The sequence below is a fragment of the Micromesistius poutassou genome (assembly GCF_964030765.1).
Source record: "Micromesistius poutassou genome assembly, chromosome: 20".
Taxonomy (NCBI): Eukaryota; Metazoa; Chordata; class Actinopteri; order Gadiformes; family Gadidae; genus Micromesistius; species Micromesistius poutassou.
In genome coordinates this window covers 11634464-11653484 of record NC_140290.1, presented here as the reverse complement: position 1 = coordinate 11653484, position 19021 = coordinate 11634464, and the positions used below count along the sequence as shown (strand labels likewise).

The 19021-nt window shown below is 46.5% G+C and overlaps 1 protein-coding gene across 1 annotated transcript in view; it reads left to right on the top strand.

Annotated features, from left to right (window-relative positions):
- adgrb2 (adhesion G protein-coupled receptor B2) overlaps window positions 1–18176 on the top strand; it is a gene marked incomplete at its 3' end in the record, with an annotated part of 80517 nt that extends 62341 nt beyond the window's left edge. The window contains 6 exon segments of the mRNA XM_084484649.1: window positions 139–311; window positions 1015–1749; window positions 4320–4355; window positions 6265–6361; window positions 6364–6377; window positions 18000–18176. Of these exon segments, the coding sequence (XP_084340775.1) occupies window positions 139–311; window positions 1015–1749; window positions 4320–4355; window positions 6265–6361; window positions 6364–6377; window positions 18000–18176 (1232 nt within the window).
- Window positions 18177–19021: the final 845 nt, after the last annotated feature.

Genomic DNA, 19021 nt, shown 5'->3' with positions numbered 1-19021 from the left:
GCATCGCACCCACGCCTTTTGTTGTTTGTTGTGTTGCTAATTACTCTGAAAACCCTCCTCGACCACAACCCCATACTCATTCTCACCCCCCTCCTCCCCCCCACACCTGGCTTCACTCGGGTCCTCATCTCCCTATAGTCATCTTCAAGGAGGTGAACACGTGCAACCCGTCCACCATCACCGGGACGCTGTCCCGCATCTCCCTGGACGACGAGGACGACCCCAAGCTGATGGCCCACCAGGACGGAGGGGTGGGCCTCAACTTCAGCAGCCTGCCCGGCAACATCCCCCCTCCCAACCTCATCGTTCAGGTACCGCCGCTAAAGCCTCCCAGCGCTTGTTTTTACAGCCGTAATAGAGTGGTTTTATCCATTGCTGTTTTGCATCGCCAAATGTGTTGATCTTTTGGGCAATAGACCTCACGTAAGTTTTTTCGGCGTTTTAACACATTGAATTATTTGCATATGACACGTAAATGTGGCTGTTGTGTTTACTTTTTGAAGGTTACAAATGTTTTATGAATGGAAGAAATCACAGAAAATGTATTATACTATTTGCATTGCTTTCTGTGGAACAATCACAATATAGTCGAATGCACCTGAATACATCTTGTTCTCTGAATAAGATATATTTATAATCTTACATGATCTTAATATTTAAAGAATATAATCGTATTCACTGAATAAACAATAGTAGTTCACCATGTGCCCATTGCTGAAGCCTCCGTTCTAATGCAAGTCTAATGCAAGTCTGCCCTGCGGATCCGATCAGCCATCTGTTAGCGCTCTCTCCCGGGCCTAGCAGTCCCACGCCATGACCACCACCCCCAACATTTCAACCTCAAACCCCACATCCACTCCATGCTGATAGTGGCCAAAAGCGAAGGTGGCAACGTGTTTGGTGTGTTCAGCATTAAAACTGTGGATTCTGCCGATGCTACTTTCTGTCTTGGGTTCTTTCGCCTGTGGCCTGGGCTGCAGCTGCTCACGTGCCTGCCTTACCTGTACCCACCAGGTGCCCCCTCTGGGAGGACTTAACGAGCTGAGCGAGACGCCCCTCAAGAAGGAGGTCAACGTGGAGCAGCAGCGGCAGCAGGGGCAGCAGCGCGGCGGAGCGCCCGTCTACCTGTGCACCGAGAGCGGCCTGGGATGGGCCCGATCGCCCCCCTCGTCCAACTCGCCCCAGGACGGGAGTGTGGGGGGCGGAGGAGGAGGAAGCGGCTTAGGAGGAGGAGGTGGGGGCATGATGGCAGGGGGAGAGGGGGACTACATGGTCTTGCCCCGGAGGACAGTCAGTCTCAAGCCGCCGGGGCCCGCCGGAGGAGTGGGGCTGGGGCTGGGGCTGGGGGGCGAGGAGAAGCCCCTCAACATCGGGCTGGACGACGCCCCCTTCCCGCCGCCCCCCTCCCCGCTGACCCTGCACCCGGCCGAGAGCGAGGCCTACCCGGCCGACTTTGTGGCGCCCGGGCAGGGCGACATGAACCTGGCCATGAACCTCAACCACCGCTCCTACGGGACCATCAAGACCATGCCCGGCCACGGGCACATGCTCGCGCCGGGCGGCACGCTGGTGCACGCCCACCGGAGCCACGTGCAGCACGGCCACTCGCTGCAGCTCAAGCCCGGCCAGAGGCCGTCCGTCAGGCAGATCCTAACGGGGGGCGGCGGGGCGGAGAGGACCATGACCCTGCCGCGGAACCTGGGCAGCACCAACAACGCAAACACCAGCCACTCGGCCGGCTCTCTGGAGGTGGGTATGGAGGAAGAGATGGCGTAGGTGGGCGGGCAGGGGGGGGTTAGGATCCGTCAGGAAAGTGTGCGTGTGTGTGTGTGTGTGTGTGTGTGTGTGTGTGTGTGTGTGTGTGTGTGTGTGTGTGTGTGTGTGTGTGTGTGTGTGTGTGTGTGTGTGTGTGTGTGTGTGTGTGTGTGTGTGTGTGTGGGAGACGGGATTGGTGGAGGTGGCGTTGCAGCCGTTGTTGGGGGGTGTGGGTGGTGCTGCAGCTGTCCCACCTGAGGCTCCCTTTGCTGACTTTCTTGGGGTTTGAGTTATGGCTGTGTGGCTGTGTGGCTCTGTAGCGGAGGAGCTAACCTTTTCACCTGCTCCATGTGGGTCATGTTGGCTGGACTAAGAATGTGTCAGTGTGTGCGGTAAGGGAGAACAGAGCTCGAAACAACCTCATAGTCGCACCGAAACCCAAGAGAGATGAGCAACTTCTCAACTCCCCCGCATGCAAGAATCTTCTCCCAGAGACCCGCTTTATTTCTGCTGGTGGTGTGTGTGTATGAGGGGACACAGGGTTATATAAAGCCCTGATATAAGCACATAAGCTGATTGTTTTGGAAGATGTGGGATATTTTAGGGACAATGCAGGTGGTGGGGGGTGAGCAGTGGCAGATTTAAAGGCTGAGCGGTGTTTATTGCTCAATGAGCCAATAACTGTGGCTCGATAGTTATTCTCCCTCTCAGTTTAAAAACCCACATTCATTTAAGTTTGGGCCCTGGGTGTTCGTCTAGACCTGCATGTGGCTGATTGTGTTTGTGGGAGTCAGCGGTTGTGTGTGCTATTGAATGATTGGTTGTGTGTGTGGGGGTGTGTGTTTGCGCGATCCCCCTTAACCCTACAAGGTGGTGCAGCAGATGGACGGAGACAAGCGGTACCAGAGGAAACACCCGTGCTGAATCCTTTACACTGCGCCACAATTACACACAGACGTGCACACACACACACACAGACACCCAAACGCACACTCACGCACATGCACACACACACAGACACACTGGCACGCACACACACACACACACACACACACACACACACACACACACACACACACACATACAAGCAAACACACACACACACATACATACAGGCGAACATACCCTGCAGTCACAAGCCCGCTGGTATGCCCACAATAATATTGCGTGAATCGTCAAAACATCTCTGTCTCACAGCAACAGCCTCGGAGTGCTGGTCACGAATGAAACAGAGCAATTCTGCGGAGGCTACCTATAGCTCGGGCAATTTCCCAAAAAGCCCAAGTGTAATTTCAACCCCCTGCTGTGAATAAGCTTGGAGAGTTTGGAGATGGATATCGGCAGCTGGCATACCAATGAGATGAATCTAAAGCGGTTTTAACGGACAACCTCCCCCCCCACACACACACAGACGGTCACACAAGGTGAAGGTTTAATGGATGGATTACTGAAATCCACTCAGAGTGGCGGCTCTACAGTGAGGGGAAGGGACGTTTTGACACTTGGAAGGAGGTCCCCTCCAATGTGTGAGCATAGCTCCCAGGGGATGATATGCTCCCTGGCTTTCACCACAGGATGAGAGAGGATGGAGTGGTGTTATGCAGATGAGAGGGGAGGATTAGAGACCACATGCCGACCACACTGTCTTCCTGTGTTGTGAGTGGTCTTCCTGTGTTGTGAGTGACAGGCAGTGAAAGACACATAAGCATCCATGATGTTCAACAGTGGGCCTCCCATACATTATGCTTATTCATAATAAATGGCATATTCACAATTAATGGCAGTTTCGTACTCATAGGATTCCAACTACAATACTTGTGGTACAGCTATAATATTGAAAATTAAAACAAAATTAAAATCTTAGAAATAAAAAGATTTTCATGATGAAGATTGGATATTTAATTCCACTATCTAACAGAATAGAATATATATATATATATATATATATATATATATATATATAATAGGTCCGACTGACTTTATGAATTGACTTGTTGGGTTGGGTTTCTTTGTGTATACAGCTTTGAGTGTCTCAAGGTAAAGGTTGTGTTGTGCTTGGTCAACTGACTCTAAAGGGTGTTGAACTTCTGAGCGTAGCAAATATCACACATGAAGATATTGTGCTAGGCTTCTTCATCTACTGAGCAACGTAGAAGCAAGAAGAAGTTGCGGATGTATGGTCCAAGATAAAGCAAAGCATCAGATCATATTTGTGTTTTGGTATGGAGACATACTACTAACAGAGATATGGGTTACGTAGCCAATGACTCCATTCCATTCCAAATCCCTTACATTGTATACTGGTGTGGATGGAAAATAGTGGAGAGGGTAAAGAGACCTGGCAATGTGAAAGAAGAGAGAGGGAGGAGAGGGAATGCGGGTGATCAAGTGTTCATATAGACCAGCCCTATATCGGCCATTCCAAGGTTCCCTGTGAACGTAGTTTTAACACTTGATCAACCGCATGTATGTGTGTGTGTATGTGTGCATGGCTGCGACATCGGTTGGTCAAGCGGTCATTGATGTTATTCTTTTTCCCCTCGCCCCCCCCCATCCTCTTCCAGAGGAAGAGAGTACGGTACTCTGAGCTGGACTTTGAGGTAAGATTCGTCCCCGTATTCCTTCCATCGGCCTGTCTCTGCTTTCGTCTGCTTTTGCCAAGACTTTGAGTGACGCATAGAGGAGCCAATAGCATTGCAACGCACCTTTCCTTGCGCTTTTGTACCTCCTGCACTTAGAAGATTGAAACCCTTCCACAGATAGCTTCATGCAATGTTTCTTCAACTAAAATCCCTTCATACCATTGACAGCACCAAATTGAGTTTGTACTGCCCCAAGAAAACATGTCTACTAGAGATTATTGGGTTTGTTTTGTATTTGCTATATTTTATACAATCTGTGAAGAGGTTCTGGTTGAAAAAACAACATGGTCAAGGACTAAGCGCGTCTGACTGGTTTATGATATTTTGATTGATATGTTGTGGCTTTAGTGAGTTTGTTGATATGACTTCGGTGGATGTGTGTGTGTGTCTGTCTGTGCCGGGGTGCGCGCGCGAGTGTGTGTCTGTGTCTGTGTGATTGTGCCCGAGTGTGTTGTTTTGGGCATTTACAATGAGCTTGAGTCTTCTGTGAATCTCCAGTCTTAAACAAAACCAAAAGCCTTTTTTGTAACATTTAAGATGCAAAATTCTAAATTGTAATGATATTTATACAGTTGTATAGACTGGACATTCACTCTGTACTGCGGAGGAATCATTCATAGACAGTATGTGTGGTATCAACTGACTAACAGCGAGTATGGCTTATCAGCTAGGCTTACCATCTCAGCTAATCCTTTGACCTCTCTGGCAGAACCAGAGCAAACACTGGATTTGAACCAGAAGGTTGACTCAACAACAAAACCAAAAATCACCATAAGGAAGGGCTCAGGCCCCAGTTAGCTCCAATTCCAGCGTCACGTGGAATATGCAACACATGCCAAAAACACAACAAAAACCGCAAACGCTACCTTCTGAAAGTTCCCGGGACTCCCCCCTGAAGAGCGATATTCTGACAAGGCAGTTTAATAGAAATATTGGATAAAATAATAGAATCCTGAACATGAAATAAACTGTGTGATAGGTCTAACCACAGGAGAGTGTTCCCACAGGCGGAATGGGAGGGGGGGGGGGAAGATGTGAGTGGCCCCACTCTGAGGTAATTGCAGGCAGGCAGGCAGGCAGAGGCGCCAGCGATGGCCCCTGTGTATCTGTGAGAGTGAGTGTGGCATCTGGCCCTGGTGTTACTTTCAACCTTGCGGGCCTTCTGACGATTAGCCGCCTCGCTCCGGAGCGGCTCCGCTCCGTGCATTAGAGCAGAGGAGGGCCACCGAAGTGACAGTGACAGATGCACTTTGGGCGATCTGAGAGTTCCTCTGATAAGAGCAGGATAAAGTGCCCTCGAAACAGACAGCCGGCCAGTATTGAGCCTTTTCACGCCATAAACTGGGTATTAGTTCCTTGCGTGTCTCTTCAAACATCAAGCCAGCTCCGCCACAACAATAACAACGCGAGCATTGCACGTGCCTGACATGCATCCACATTTCAGTTTTTTTTTTTTGTTTCTCTTTTTCTTTGAAACGTTCACTGCTCTTTTCACTGAAGTGACCTCCCTGGGTCTGCATCAAGGAACCGAGTTCCCAAAGGCTAAGGGAGTGAGGGGAGAAGATTATGAATAGGCCTGAGCCAGCAATCGATTGATCTGCTGCCTCCCCCCCTCCCCCACATCCTCACCCCCTCCTTCTCTATACCCCATTTAAATAGCTGGAATCGCTGCAGTGCCTTGGCCTCTCCCTTCCCGCCATCCCCCGCCGCCCCTGCCCCTTCTACCCAACCTGCTCACCCTTTCGCCTCCCCTCCCCCCCCCCCCTCCCCACCCACCCACCCCTGTTGTCTTTTTTTGGGGAGGAATGGGTTGGGGGGGGGGTCTATTCTGTTCATTATTTTTTGCTGTCCCTTCCTTTCCTTCCAGAAAGTGATGCACACTCGCAAAAGACACTCTGAGCTGTACCACGAGCTCAACCACTCGTCCAAGTTCCACACCATAGACAGGTATAGCAGGGACCCGGCGTGTCCGCCTTCAAGGTAAGACTCCCCCCCCCCCCCCCCCCCCCGACAAAACAAAAAATGATACCTTGCCGCAATGGAGGTACACAACACTGCCCACCCCCACCCCCTTCTCCAAAACTGCCTTCACTGCGACCCTTAAGTCCACATCCCCATCAAATCCAACCCCCCACCCCCCCCCCCCCCTTTACACATTGCCCCATCCACCGCCCCTCTAAGAGAGCCATAGCTGTCACACCGAGGCGCACACACACACATCCTTAAACCCAATACCGCAGCACAAGGTGCCGTAAGCCCTGTCTTGTGGTGCTCGAGGAACAGTCAACCAATGACATCCCTCTTCTTATGAGACAGAGTCGTCACTCGCCGAATGTATCCCAGCCCCTCCGTTATACGTTATTGATTTTACCCTTTCGACTCATATGTCGGCACGTAAATCGAAGCTTCCAGCTTTTCCCCCCCGTTTATTCACTAACGTGATTCTTTTTTCTTTTTTTTTCGTTCCTTTAAGCATTCCCTTTTTTTATACGGTCTTCTTTTTTTTTCCCCGCCGCCCAGTTCCCAAATAAAGTCCAAGGCTGGCGTATTTCTCTGTTTCACTTACTGCTGACGTCCCGAATAAAAACGTCTGAGTGCGATGCTGTGTTTTATCCCAGCGGCTCGTGAGCCATCATCTGCCGAGCATGCAGCGTTACGTGGTTGCCATGTTGCCACCCCCCCCCCCCCCTCTTTTTTATTCTCCGTGGCTTCGCCTTCCATTGTTGTCTCAGAACAATAAAAAAAAAACGAGTCACGGAAATCTCCAGTGCTCTGCCGAATCCCCTCTAGGAAATTCATTTTAAAAATCAAGTTTTTTTTCTCGCTTTTTTTTTTCAAACATCTGCGTAAAGTGAACTGAACGGCGAGGGTGATTGGAGCATGAGGAGGATACTGATATACCGTGGCTGCCCATGGGTTTATTCACCTCCTCTGGCTCGCCCGATGCTAAGCGCAGATGTTTAAGCAGGAGGGGAAAATATAAAAATGTACAAGACCCAAATTAATTGTTGAGATAGATTCTGGGGAACGGAGCGGTGAATTATGGGAAGGACCATCTCTTTGCTTTTGCTTGTTCTTATTGGGGTATATCAACACTGGGGAAGAGCATACAATCACTAGAGCCTTTACTTTGAACAATCGTCTGCCCTGACAGAAAGAGCTTTCTTTTGCTTTTTTTTTAAACTTTTTCATCATTTACATTTTAATTGCTATTTTGTTATTGACCATTACGAACAAACACGTGAAGGCAGACCTTACCGTATTCACCGTAACCTTGCGTTATTAACCCCACTCCCCTCCACTTCCCTTAAATCCCTTACTTCCTACATGTGATGAATGGATGGAAAATTAGATTTCCATGCCACAGCTCCTTATTATTACCCTGTCGAGAACATTTAGTCAACAGAGCTGTCACTTGACGGCTAATCCATCACGGACAGTTAATGAATTCGAAATCCTGCAATTTGAGAGACTACTTGCCCCTCATTCCCCACCCTCATTCGCCAAATTACTTCACCCTAATTCAGCACTTACTTGATTTGTTTTCCCATGGGTAGATGCTGGGTTATTAAACCTCCATGTTATTCCTGTCTGTGTCTGTCCAGTCGGTCTCTTTGTCCTCTGACGTTAACGTATTGTATGTGTGTAGTTGTGGGTAGGTTTGTGCGTGTCTGTCTGTGTGTGTGTATGTTTGTGTGTGTCTGTGTGTATGGATGTATGTGTGTTTGCCTGTGTGTGTGTGTGTGTGTGTGTTACATATCTACATGTGTGCGTGTGTATAGATTTAGGTGTGTGTGTGTGTTTCTATGTGTGCAGTGCAGCAGTGTCTTTGAAACATTATTCCATAATTTTATCATAATCCGAGGACAAAAGAGTCCCCCTCTCTCTGTTGACCTTCAGAGTGCTGATTCCATTAAGACTTACACCACGCACACACAATACAATACATACTCACCTGCCCAAGGCCACACTAACCCACGGTCCTGCAGTGCATGGAGCTGTGATTAGTCTTTGATAGGTAGGCTATGCCCTGACATTGATTGGCCACGCTGGTTTACGTCTTATTTACAATAAAAGCAGAGGCGAGACACACACACACACACACACACACACACACACACACACACACACACACACCTACACACACACACACAGACAAACCATATTTGGTCAGTTCCGAGTGCGTTAACCTTTGCTGATTCTTTGATCACGATTTCACGAACACACACACACACACACATACATACACACACACACACACACACACACACACACTCACTCAATCACATAGACCAGTTTTTCTCAACCTATTTTGAGCAAACGCGACACCCGTGGGTAGGCTATATCCATTACCAACTCCACTCCAACTTGTGCTACATTGCTTGAATAAAAAACTTCTGTGCCGTTTTGGTTTCTTCTGGACAAGAAAATGTGTATTCAGAGTTTTATTAAAAGGTTTTATTATTGAGCTATTGAAGTTTAATACGTAACAGTGCTTGTGGTGTACATTTTTATTGGTTATTGAACTGTTTTGGGTTCAATATGTGTACGAAAGACTCCCTTTGTTTACGTGATATTGCCTAGCAACGCATGTGCAGCCTTTATCCGCTTCGTTCTGAGTTGGAGTGTAGCACGTTTAAGTTTGCGGCCAAATAGTAATTAAAGTAGTTTGTTACTATACAAGTTAAGCGCCTGTAACATCAGTGTTAAATGCGTATGTGCCGGTTGGTGTGCGTACTTTATGAAAGTAAGTGTTTATCGGTTCGCAGACGTAATTGCAGTGGTCTACATGTAATGCGCACCTTCTATTGTTTACAATTAGCATGCTAAGCGGAGTTAGCTTTATTCACATCTTATGTTGCCTTACTATGTAATATGGATGAGATTCATGTTGCTTAGTGTAATACCCCATCGTGACCCGTTTGCTTTGCATGTCCCGCAAACCAACCAGGAAGTCAGGGGAGGGCGAAATAGTTTAGGAAAGCACCACGCTACTGCGATGAGGTGGATTTGTTTATCGGCGTTACTATAGTGATCATGACGGTACTGAGCATAAAGTAAAAAGTAGATGAGACAATAGAGGGGTTAGAAACCCATATGAAGATAGGCTTTTTATTTCAGTTATCCTATTTTTGCACCGAAAATATTTGAAAACCATAAAAGTTTAAAAAGTTCAAAATAATGACCACTACACAAGCGAAGTTGTGCCTCTCCCCCGTCTTCGTTCCCAGCTCCCCCCTAGGTTCTACGAACGCCCCCCAGGGGGCGCTGCCGCCCCCGTTGAGAAACCCTGACATAGACATATTCACAACTCTCATGTCCACAACAAATCATACACTTACATTGACATACACATACATACTCAAGGGAACTGAAGGGTGGAGAGTATATTAGACATTGTACCGAACAAAATGGCTGTAATGATGGTATTCTGCTGTGTACTGTGGCATAGTACAATGCAAGTAAAGGAGTCTTTGCACTTAATAAGGAGCAATTACAATGATAACACTATTAGAGTCAGCCCTTTGACTCGATCCAGATGCAGTTCAACTCAAATGCTGTTAACATCTCACTTTGACAATCGCCCTAGACACTGGGGTGATGGCTGGGTAGCCAGAGATGCTGACTATACTGCAATTATGCAGATGAGGAGAGACTGTGTGTGTTTGTGTGTCTGTACGTGTGTGTGTGTGTGTGTGTGTCTGTGTCGGCACAATAATAAATGTGTGTATGTGTTTATGTTTGTGTGTGAGTGTGTGAGCGCATCTATAAATGTGTGGGTATGTGTGTACGCACATCAATAGTCTGTGTGTGTGCGTGTTGCTTTTCATCCGCCCTCTCATTCCTACTCTTGTCTGAGTCTGTATTTTTTTGTGTTGGGCAATGCGTGTATGTACATGATGCTGAATTAGAAATCAAAACGACTAAGTAGGCCTGGAAAATTCTTAATAAGTGTTGGAAATTACACATAACCACAATATCCTCCCTTCTAAGGCATGTGACAGAAATTGAATTGAACTCTTCCCCCCCCCCTCCCCATTCCTCTGTGCAGCCACATATGCATTACGTTCCAGTAGCAAACATTGGAATTGCTCCTTCATTGGGAAAGAGACGTTGAAAGTTCAGTAGAGTCTGGCCGAGTCACTCAGCTAATAAAGGGTCGTCAGGCACATTGTCCTCTACTTATGATAATACTATCATAAAACCCTTCTTGTCTCATTCATCTATTAAACCCTAAAAAGCTACTTAACAGCTACTTAAAGCTACTTAACAGAACATAAAACATGCTAAAAAAAAACAAAAAACACAAATACCATTAAGACTCATGCTAGGCGGTCAGCTCTGAGAGTGGCTAAACAGAACACGTAACCCCTCTAACCAAGTCTAATGAACTGCCGCAGGTTCCCCCTCCCCCGCCACCAAGACAAAGCTCCGAGCCATCGCTAACCAGCAGAATGTCGGTTGTTTACAAAGAAAGCCAACGTAAGCATGCTTAAACCCTGTCTAAATAACGTACCCGGGGAGCCATGTTAACTGCCCTTTAAAGACGTGCTTCTAGATTGGATAATAATTTGCCACTGTGTCTGTGGACCTTTGTGTGTTGTGTTTTTTCAACACCTAGCAAAAGCTACCATTAGCTCGTGGTGTTGTTTTGGGGATTTTTAAAATTTTAAATAAGTTAAAAACCCACTGACAGTGTCAAATTATCACAATATTCAATGTAGTCGCTCATCAGCCCAAAGCCAGTAGTGTGTGATTCATCACCCCATTGTATCGTGACTGTATTTGAGAGTCTAATATTAGTCCCCCTAGTGGTATTGTGGTGAATCCAATCCACAGCACCCCTTATTTCAACTATCAAGGTGTGCCTATAGCCCTCAGTCAACTCCCACACAATTCAAATGTGAAATGAATAAATAATGGAATGACTTTTTTCTTCACATTTAATTAAGTCCTCTTTTATGGATTGTTGTGTTGGGCTGGGTTTATGTGCCATGGTAAAATCCAAATATGCATTTTACTAAACTTGGTTTTGTATTGTCTCGCTTCTTTCTTCCTTGCACCGGTTTCACCTTTCTGACGACGAATCACGTCATTTTTGACTATTGTCTGCGATGCCTCAATTAAAATAAGTGCAACAAAAAAATCATAAAATAAACTAAGTCATTAAAACGTCATCGACCTTAACAGCTTTATAATCACCTTATAAATGATTAACAAGCTCATTAAAACATAGCACAAAATGAGACCAGCCACAGCGCCCTCACAGGGGCTTTGCATGAGAGGTTCTAATTGGTCAATAACCGCGCTAGAGCCATCTCAAAGGATTAAGAGATCAGCCAAGAAGTGATCCGTTTCTCTTTACCGGAAAGGTAGGGTATTCGTGGTGACCCTTGAAGGGATGAGTGGATATCAGAGAATGTCTCCAAGAACACAAAGACACGATACACACGCGTGCCAATATTAATATAATTTCTCTCTAATAATTGAGGTGAATTTGGGATTGGCCTTTGCCATCACCCCCCGCAGCACGTGTCTAAGCAGATAAAAAGCGCCAAACTGAAATTCTCCTCTCTCTCTCACTCTCGTCTCCCGAAACCAAATGATTTCAATTACCCCGTGTGTTGGTCATTCAAGAAGTTAGCCACTGCTGCTAACTACTCCATTGTATAGCCTTCACACTGGCCCTCCTGAGAGTGCGGCGGCAGTTAGCGCTCTGAGGGATGATGAGATGTCAACCCCAAAAAGCCGAAAGCCAGCGCTGTAGCAAAAACGGTGGAAAATTGCCCCTTTTTCCATTTCATTTGTAATGGAGGCATTTTCCCAGACAAAAGTCTGATGGTTATGTCTAGGCAGCAGGCAGGTAGCTCACTGACTGTGTACAAGTGGGCGTTGTCTGCGTGCTAACGCTAAAGGTTGAATACCGCTTTCCCTTTTCCCCTTTTCACTTGCGCCTTCCCGCCGAGTCTGAAGGTTGCAAACCCACCAGCACCCCCGGCCATCCCTACTTCACAACCCTGTGTGTTGCAGTTGTTGTTGACGTATCCCTAGGACGCCCATGCATAATAGCCCGGCTGATGAATTTCTCAGTGCTGAAACGGCGTGTATTTTTTCGCATTCCAACGGCGCCGTGGTTGTCGTCATGTTTGCCGCTTCGCCGTGTTCTGATTAAATGAGCAGTGCGTGGCTCTCCTCTGCTGACAGATAGCGGGGGGGATCACACGCGACGCAGCGTGGTGGCGGGAAATAGACAATGGAAATAAGTGCGCTAGTTACGCCGCGATTTTCTGCCACGCTGTAGCCAGGGAACAGACGCAGACGAGCCGCCGTCTCGCCATTACAGGAGCGATATTTTCCAATTCAACCCAAATAGCAGCAGGGGCACATGTGTGTGTGTGAATTCTGTGATGAAATTCAGAGTCTCTCTCTCTCGTGTTCGCTGCACGAGAACAGACGGAGATAGTCCAAGATGACTCTCTCTTTCTCTCCATTATGTCTCCCCCATAAAAGAGAGGGGATACTGAAGGTGCCCTCTTTATGCAGTCACAGCTAAGATTAGTGAGTGTTATTGAATTCAGTCAAAGCTCTAAAGGCACTGAAGGGATATTTTTACCCAGGTAATGAGTATGATTTGATGGTGTCTTGTATGAAATGGATAGATATAATTTTAAATGGCAAAGGCCCATTGCTCATTGATTCCGGTTGGAGCCAGTGATTTCTCCACAGTTACACACCCCCCAGGTATAGCAATCAATTGTCTGGCATTAAGCTAAGAGGTTTCTGTTTCAAACGGACGCAATAAAACAACCTCTTTATCCACACCCTCTCTCCCGTGTCACTTCCTCTTCCCCTCTATTCGTCCTCACGCTGTGCGATTTCTCACTCACAACGCATTTACCAGTTCCGTTTTGGAGGCGTTGAATTAATCGGCTAATTAATTTCTCCCATTATCTTGTTTTTAATTATTTTCAAATCCCTGTCTTCCCCCCCACCTCGCCACCTCCTCTCCACCTCGGGACCCGAGCGGGGTTGAGTTTAAAACCTAACGACTGTTTTGGTCTTTTTTTTTCGTCTCGTTTACTCCCAAAATTACCCATGAACACCAAAGACTCGTGCAGCGGCACACCGCTCGCTCGGTCTACTTCCCCTGCTCCTATTAGAGGCTCCTAATGAGCAGACCGTTAGCCGCGGCGTGGCTGAACAAGGCTAACGCTAGCTTCCTGTGTGCAGGAGGCACATTGCTAATTTAGCTCATTTGCTGTCCTCAGGCCAATTAAGGCAAAGGGTGAAAAGGTCAGAGTCGCCGTCCGGAATGTTCCAGGATGAACTGATGGGCCTTGTGGACCAGACCGTGCAGCGCCATCGAAAGACCACTGCTGATTTGAGTCTTGATTGCTTGTTTGCACACAATGTGTTGCCCCAATTTAATTTATTTACCCTTTATTTTCTCGATTTCAGCCTTTGAAGGGCCTTATTATATGTGCCATATTTTTTGCCCCCCAACAATCCAAGGAGTAATTTATGCTAAAGACCGTTATGCCCAATTAGGCAAGGCAAGGCAACCAACTTTTTTTTCTAGAATGACAGACACGCTTGCTGTGTGTCATCGTTGGTTGGATGGTTTCACTGAAAGGAATGGAATGCAATCTAAAAGACGAGAGAGGGCTAGAGAGAATGGAAGGAAATGAGTGCAAAATCTAAACATAAAAGTTTAAGAACAAAACATTTGATTAAAAAAAAGCTGTATTCATTATCTGGTATCTACTCAATCTGATTCTGATTTCATGTCTGCTCCGCGTGTTCAATATTGCATTTTTGTGAAATATGTTTGTCTATTCATTGGTTTCTGTGCCTCCAGTTTTGTTTTTGTGGGACACGATCACTCAATGTCTGTCCATCACGTGGATTACTTTTCGTCCTTTCAAACTTTTTGGGGGATTTTACTTTATTTTATTTGTACCTTCTGTTTGTTTATTTGTTTTTTGTTTATTTGCTTTATCTTGTCGGCTGGCTGTGTTGCATGCTTCTCACCACCACCACCACCACCACCACCACCCCAGTCTGAATGTAGCCAGACAATCACCAATACCATGGGCATCCAAGTCAACAAAGGTAAAACAAGTTAACATCCACCTACCCCTAAACACCCCCTTTCCTCCCCACATGCAAAAGCTCATATCACCACACTAACCCTTGTCGTCCAGACTTATCACTGGTGGGGGGGGGAACTGTCTCGGAAGAGTGGCTACACTACAGACAGCGGGGCACTCGTGTGAACCAGCGCGCTAGCTGCCCGAAGGCTTCTTCTAGCAAACAAGCCTTCAGTGAGGTTGAAGATCATATACGTTACACTGGTAGCATCTATGCTGTTTTTAACCTAGCTACTTACCCATACATTTCCCCATGGATTTTTTTTTGTGCTTTAGCTGCTGCAAGCTGATGATGTTGTTGATGACGATGATGATGATGATAATGATGATGAGGATATGTTGGCTGCCAGATAGGGAGGGGATTATCTTTCAACTGGGAATAATGTGAATATTGTAACGGTTGACTGGCTTTGGTCAAGATGCTAATGAAGAGACTGTCAAAACATGTAGTGTAAAGCATTAAGTGCTTTGCAATGCATTTATTTAGACTAAATATTAAAATCAACCAAGTTAATCAATCGGTTCAATAGATCCGTAGATGAGGACTGCTGGCCTTAATGGGGGGGGGGGGGGGGGGGGGAACCAGACAATGAAAAATTACTTTGCGTAAAAGAGAACATGAACAACTCAACCAGTGGCTGGTTGAACATTCACTCATTCATGTGGAATAGTGGCCAAACTAGAAGAGGCAAAAGGCCTTTCGATGTTACAGCCTCTGTATGGTACTCTCACTCCTAGTGCGGTGGAATATATGAATGCTGCTCGACATCTGAATGCAGAACAGCTACAGTATTCAATGTGCACTCAAAATTGTTGACCCTAGGTTAATGAACTCTTTCTTCTCGTTTCTTTTATAAACTGTGCTGGAGAGGCTTGTTTGTGTGTGTGTGTGTGTGTGTGTGTGTGTGTGTGTGTGTGTGTGTGAGAGAGAAAAACAAAACAAGACCAAAGGGGGGCAGTGTTTAAGCACACACCTTGAAAGGTGTGTGAATGTGCGTGGAACGACGCTAATGTTCCAGGGCTGGACTTTGTCAGTGACTGTGTCCACCGACCCCCTACAAACCCCACACCCCATTCCCTCTCTTTTTCCTCCCTTTTTCTTTATTTTCTTTTTCTATTCTGTCTCTTTCTCTATCGTCTACCCCGCACTCCCATGCCACGCCGTCGCTTCCCTCCCCTTTCATCACAACAGAGGAGGAAAAAACCATGGAGCATTTGGTCTACCGGAGGTGAAAAGATCTCGTCGAGTGTAAGTAGAAGGCGGGAGAGAGAGAGAGAGAGAGAGAGAGAGAGAGCGAGAGAGAGAGAGAGAGGGAGAGAGAGAATGTGATGGCAGAGGCGAGAGGGAGAGCGGGAGGAAGGAAGACAGATTTGAGACGGGGGGGGGGGGGGGGGGGGGGGGGAGAAAAGGAGCCAAACGCAGGAGAGGACGGAGAGAGCGAAAGAAAAGGAGGGGAGATGTAGGGGGCTATAAGGGTGTTGGTGGGGGATGTCGGAGAAGGGGGGGTGGGGGGGGGCGGAAGAAGGACATAGATGGCGGGAATAAGCGAAGAGAGATCGACACGCACTGGAGGCACAATCACGTTAGTCTGGGCTCCCAGGGATAAAGTTGGGCTTAACTGCAGCATTACCCACATTCCTGAATTTACAAAATGTTCCTTCGCCAGCGTTTAGCATGCAAATTGGCACCCCGAATATGCCTTTTGTATTCATTTTACCAACTGTCTGCCGGCGCCTCGTCCGGAATGAGGATTGGGCAGATATTGCCACCTACTGGCTGACGGAAGAACTCTGTCACGATGTTGTGCTCACATGCATTGTGTGTGTGTGGGTGTGGGTGGGTGTGGGTGGGTGTGAGTGCACGTGCGTGCATGTGATTGTGTGTGTGCGTGCATGCATGTGGATGACGGCAGCGATGTGGCGCTGTGAATGTCTGAATGGGACGGGAGGAGGGTGTAGCTTCGCGAGGAGCGGCTGTGAGGAGAGGGAGAGAAGGGGAGGAGAAACAAGGTGAATCACGATGACATGCCGTAGATGTAGGAGGTGGAGGCGGGAGAGAGTCGTGCTCGCTGTTCCTTCTCCGCCTGTACATACACACATACTGTATACCTAGCTACATCTGAACCCCGGCATTCTGTGTGTTGTATCTGAGGCTATCGCTCTATTTCAGAGCTGTAGGTAAAGGTTATGTAAGCCAGGAAATGATTTGCTGAAAAGTATTCCCCCGGTTATTTCCAGATGACCTATACAAATATCCAAATAGTTTACCAGTAATTGGCTCCATCATTGCTCTGCAAAAGGGAAAAGGTCTTGTCTAATTCATAGTCTGGAAAATTGTATTTTACTGCTCCACGCCCCACACATCGAACCAAATAGATATTTACTGTGAACTTATTAGTATTAGCATATTAGCGTAACCTCTAATTAGCTTTTCACTCAACATATATTTGACACGCTTGAATGGCTCTCCACCCCGAAAGACTGAAAGGAGTGATCACAGAGCGCTCGCTTCAAGAGCTTGCAAGCCATTTCAATCAATTTCAGATCCCCTTGATTGGGAGCATCGGGAGATAAAGGGATAGCAGATGTGCCTTGTATCCCTTTTCCATCCATTTCAATGATGGAAGAAAGGAAGTGGTTCATGTTATGAAGGAGGGCAGGATATCCTTTGCGGGCTAGGGTCCTTAATACAGTCAATGGTTGCACTGCAAAGCCAACGTTTTTTGGTTTGATCCTCAATGTAGCGGCGTATCCTTCAGCAAGACGCCTTGCCTTAATATCCCTGCATCTGTATTGACTGAGTCACATTTCATTGTGTGTCAATCAATCACATGAATAATGGAATACATAGTGAGGGGTTGGATGGTTTTGCATGTAAGCATATGCATACAATAGTATACGCTTAGCATATTTGTAGGATGCTATTCTGGTATATAGTGCATTGGTTTTAGGACATAGCAATACAGCTATCTATAGCTGTTCATTTAGTATATCTAAAAATTGGTTCAAATATGTTGTCTCCAGTCCGTGGTTATGTGCCTAATGGAATACTATGGGATACTATTGGACAAATATATAAAACTGCATAAAACCAAACTCATAATGAGTGGGCTTATCCATCTTCAAAACTATTTCCTCTGTGGCCCAAAAAAAAAAAAATCTTGTTTATGAGTCCATTTAACTTCCTCTTCCACTGCAGAGAACAGGTAATAATAAACACGTATTGTCCCGACTCTCTCTTCTCTCTCTCTCTCTCTTCCTCCATCTCTCTGTCTTTCTCCCCTCTCTCTCTTTTTCCTCTCTCTCTCTCTCTCTCTCTCTCTATCTCTCTCTCTCTCTCTCTCTCGCTCTCGCTCTCTCTTTCTCTTTCTCTCTCTGTCTCTCTTTTTCCCCTCCCTCTCTCTGTCTCTCTCTGTCTCTCCGTCTCTCTCCCCTCCCTCTCCCTCAACAGGACAAGTCGACCCCAGACGACCAGCACTCATGGGACAGCTTCAAGACCATGACCCCCGAGCTGTGCATCGTGCCTGGGGAACAGAAGGACCGGATGGAGCTGCACAACAAGACATGGGACTCTTCCTCCGCTAACACGCCAGACTCATCCGAGGGAGATTTTCAGACTGAAGTGTGAAAAACAACACACATACACACACACACACACACACACGCAAGCAAACTAGGACGCACACACATAAAATTCTCACTCCCTCAGAATCCAAGATTGGACTTTCAAAGTCCCAAGCTACTCAAAAGGGCAAACTAAAGTGAACAAGTACAGACCACCGGGCGCACGCAACACACACATATGAACATACACACACGTACACACTTTTACAGACTCTGCTCCAAATCTCCTGCGATGTGTTCTATTAGATTGCTTACTGTAATTGTTTACGGCTGCACTGGACTGACATGGACGTAAACTGTTCTATTCTATATTTTCACAAAGACTATCAAAAATGAAAGAACAGGGGCTCGAAGCAAGTACGGACACACTTTTTGAGAAAAATAAAAGACCTTTATGAAAATCCAACAAACAACCACAAAAAAAAACGACCCTAAGGACGATGAACGGTTTCTGAAAAATAATGTCTTGATTTTATTCTAGAGAAGATGAAGAAAAAAAAGGAAAATCTTTCACCTGTTTAATGATTTTGAAAAAAGTTGAAAAAAGAAAAGAATATTTCTGCACCGTTAAGTTCTTTTTATAGAAAGGAAAAAAAAATCTCACTGCTGTTTTCACACTGTTAGTCCCCCTAGGCCCCCGTCATCTTCTGTTTTCTTTCCCAGTGTAATGGAGGATGCAAGCACTCTTTTTTTTTTTACTGTACGTTTCTCTCTAAAGATGGTTCCGGAGAGTCGGTTGGTGTAGAAGGGAAAAAAAAGAGTTGTTTAATGATATGTGCCATTCCTCTGCTACGTCTTCTCTTCTCCGTCTGCAATGTAATCTTGTTTTCCCCTTCTTTGTATTTTCTA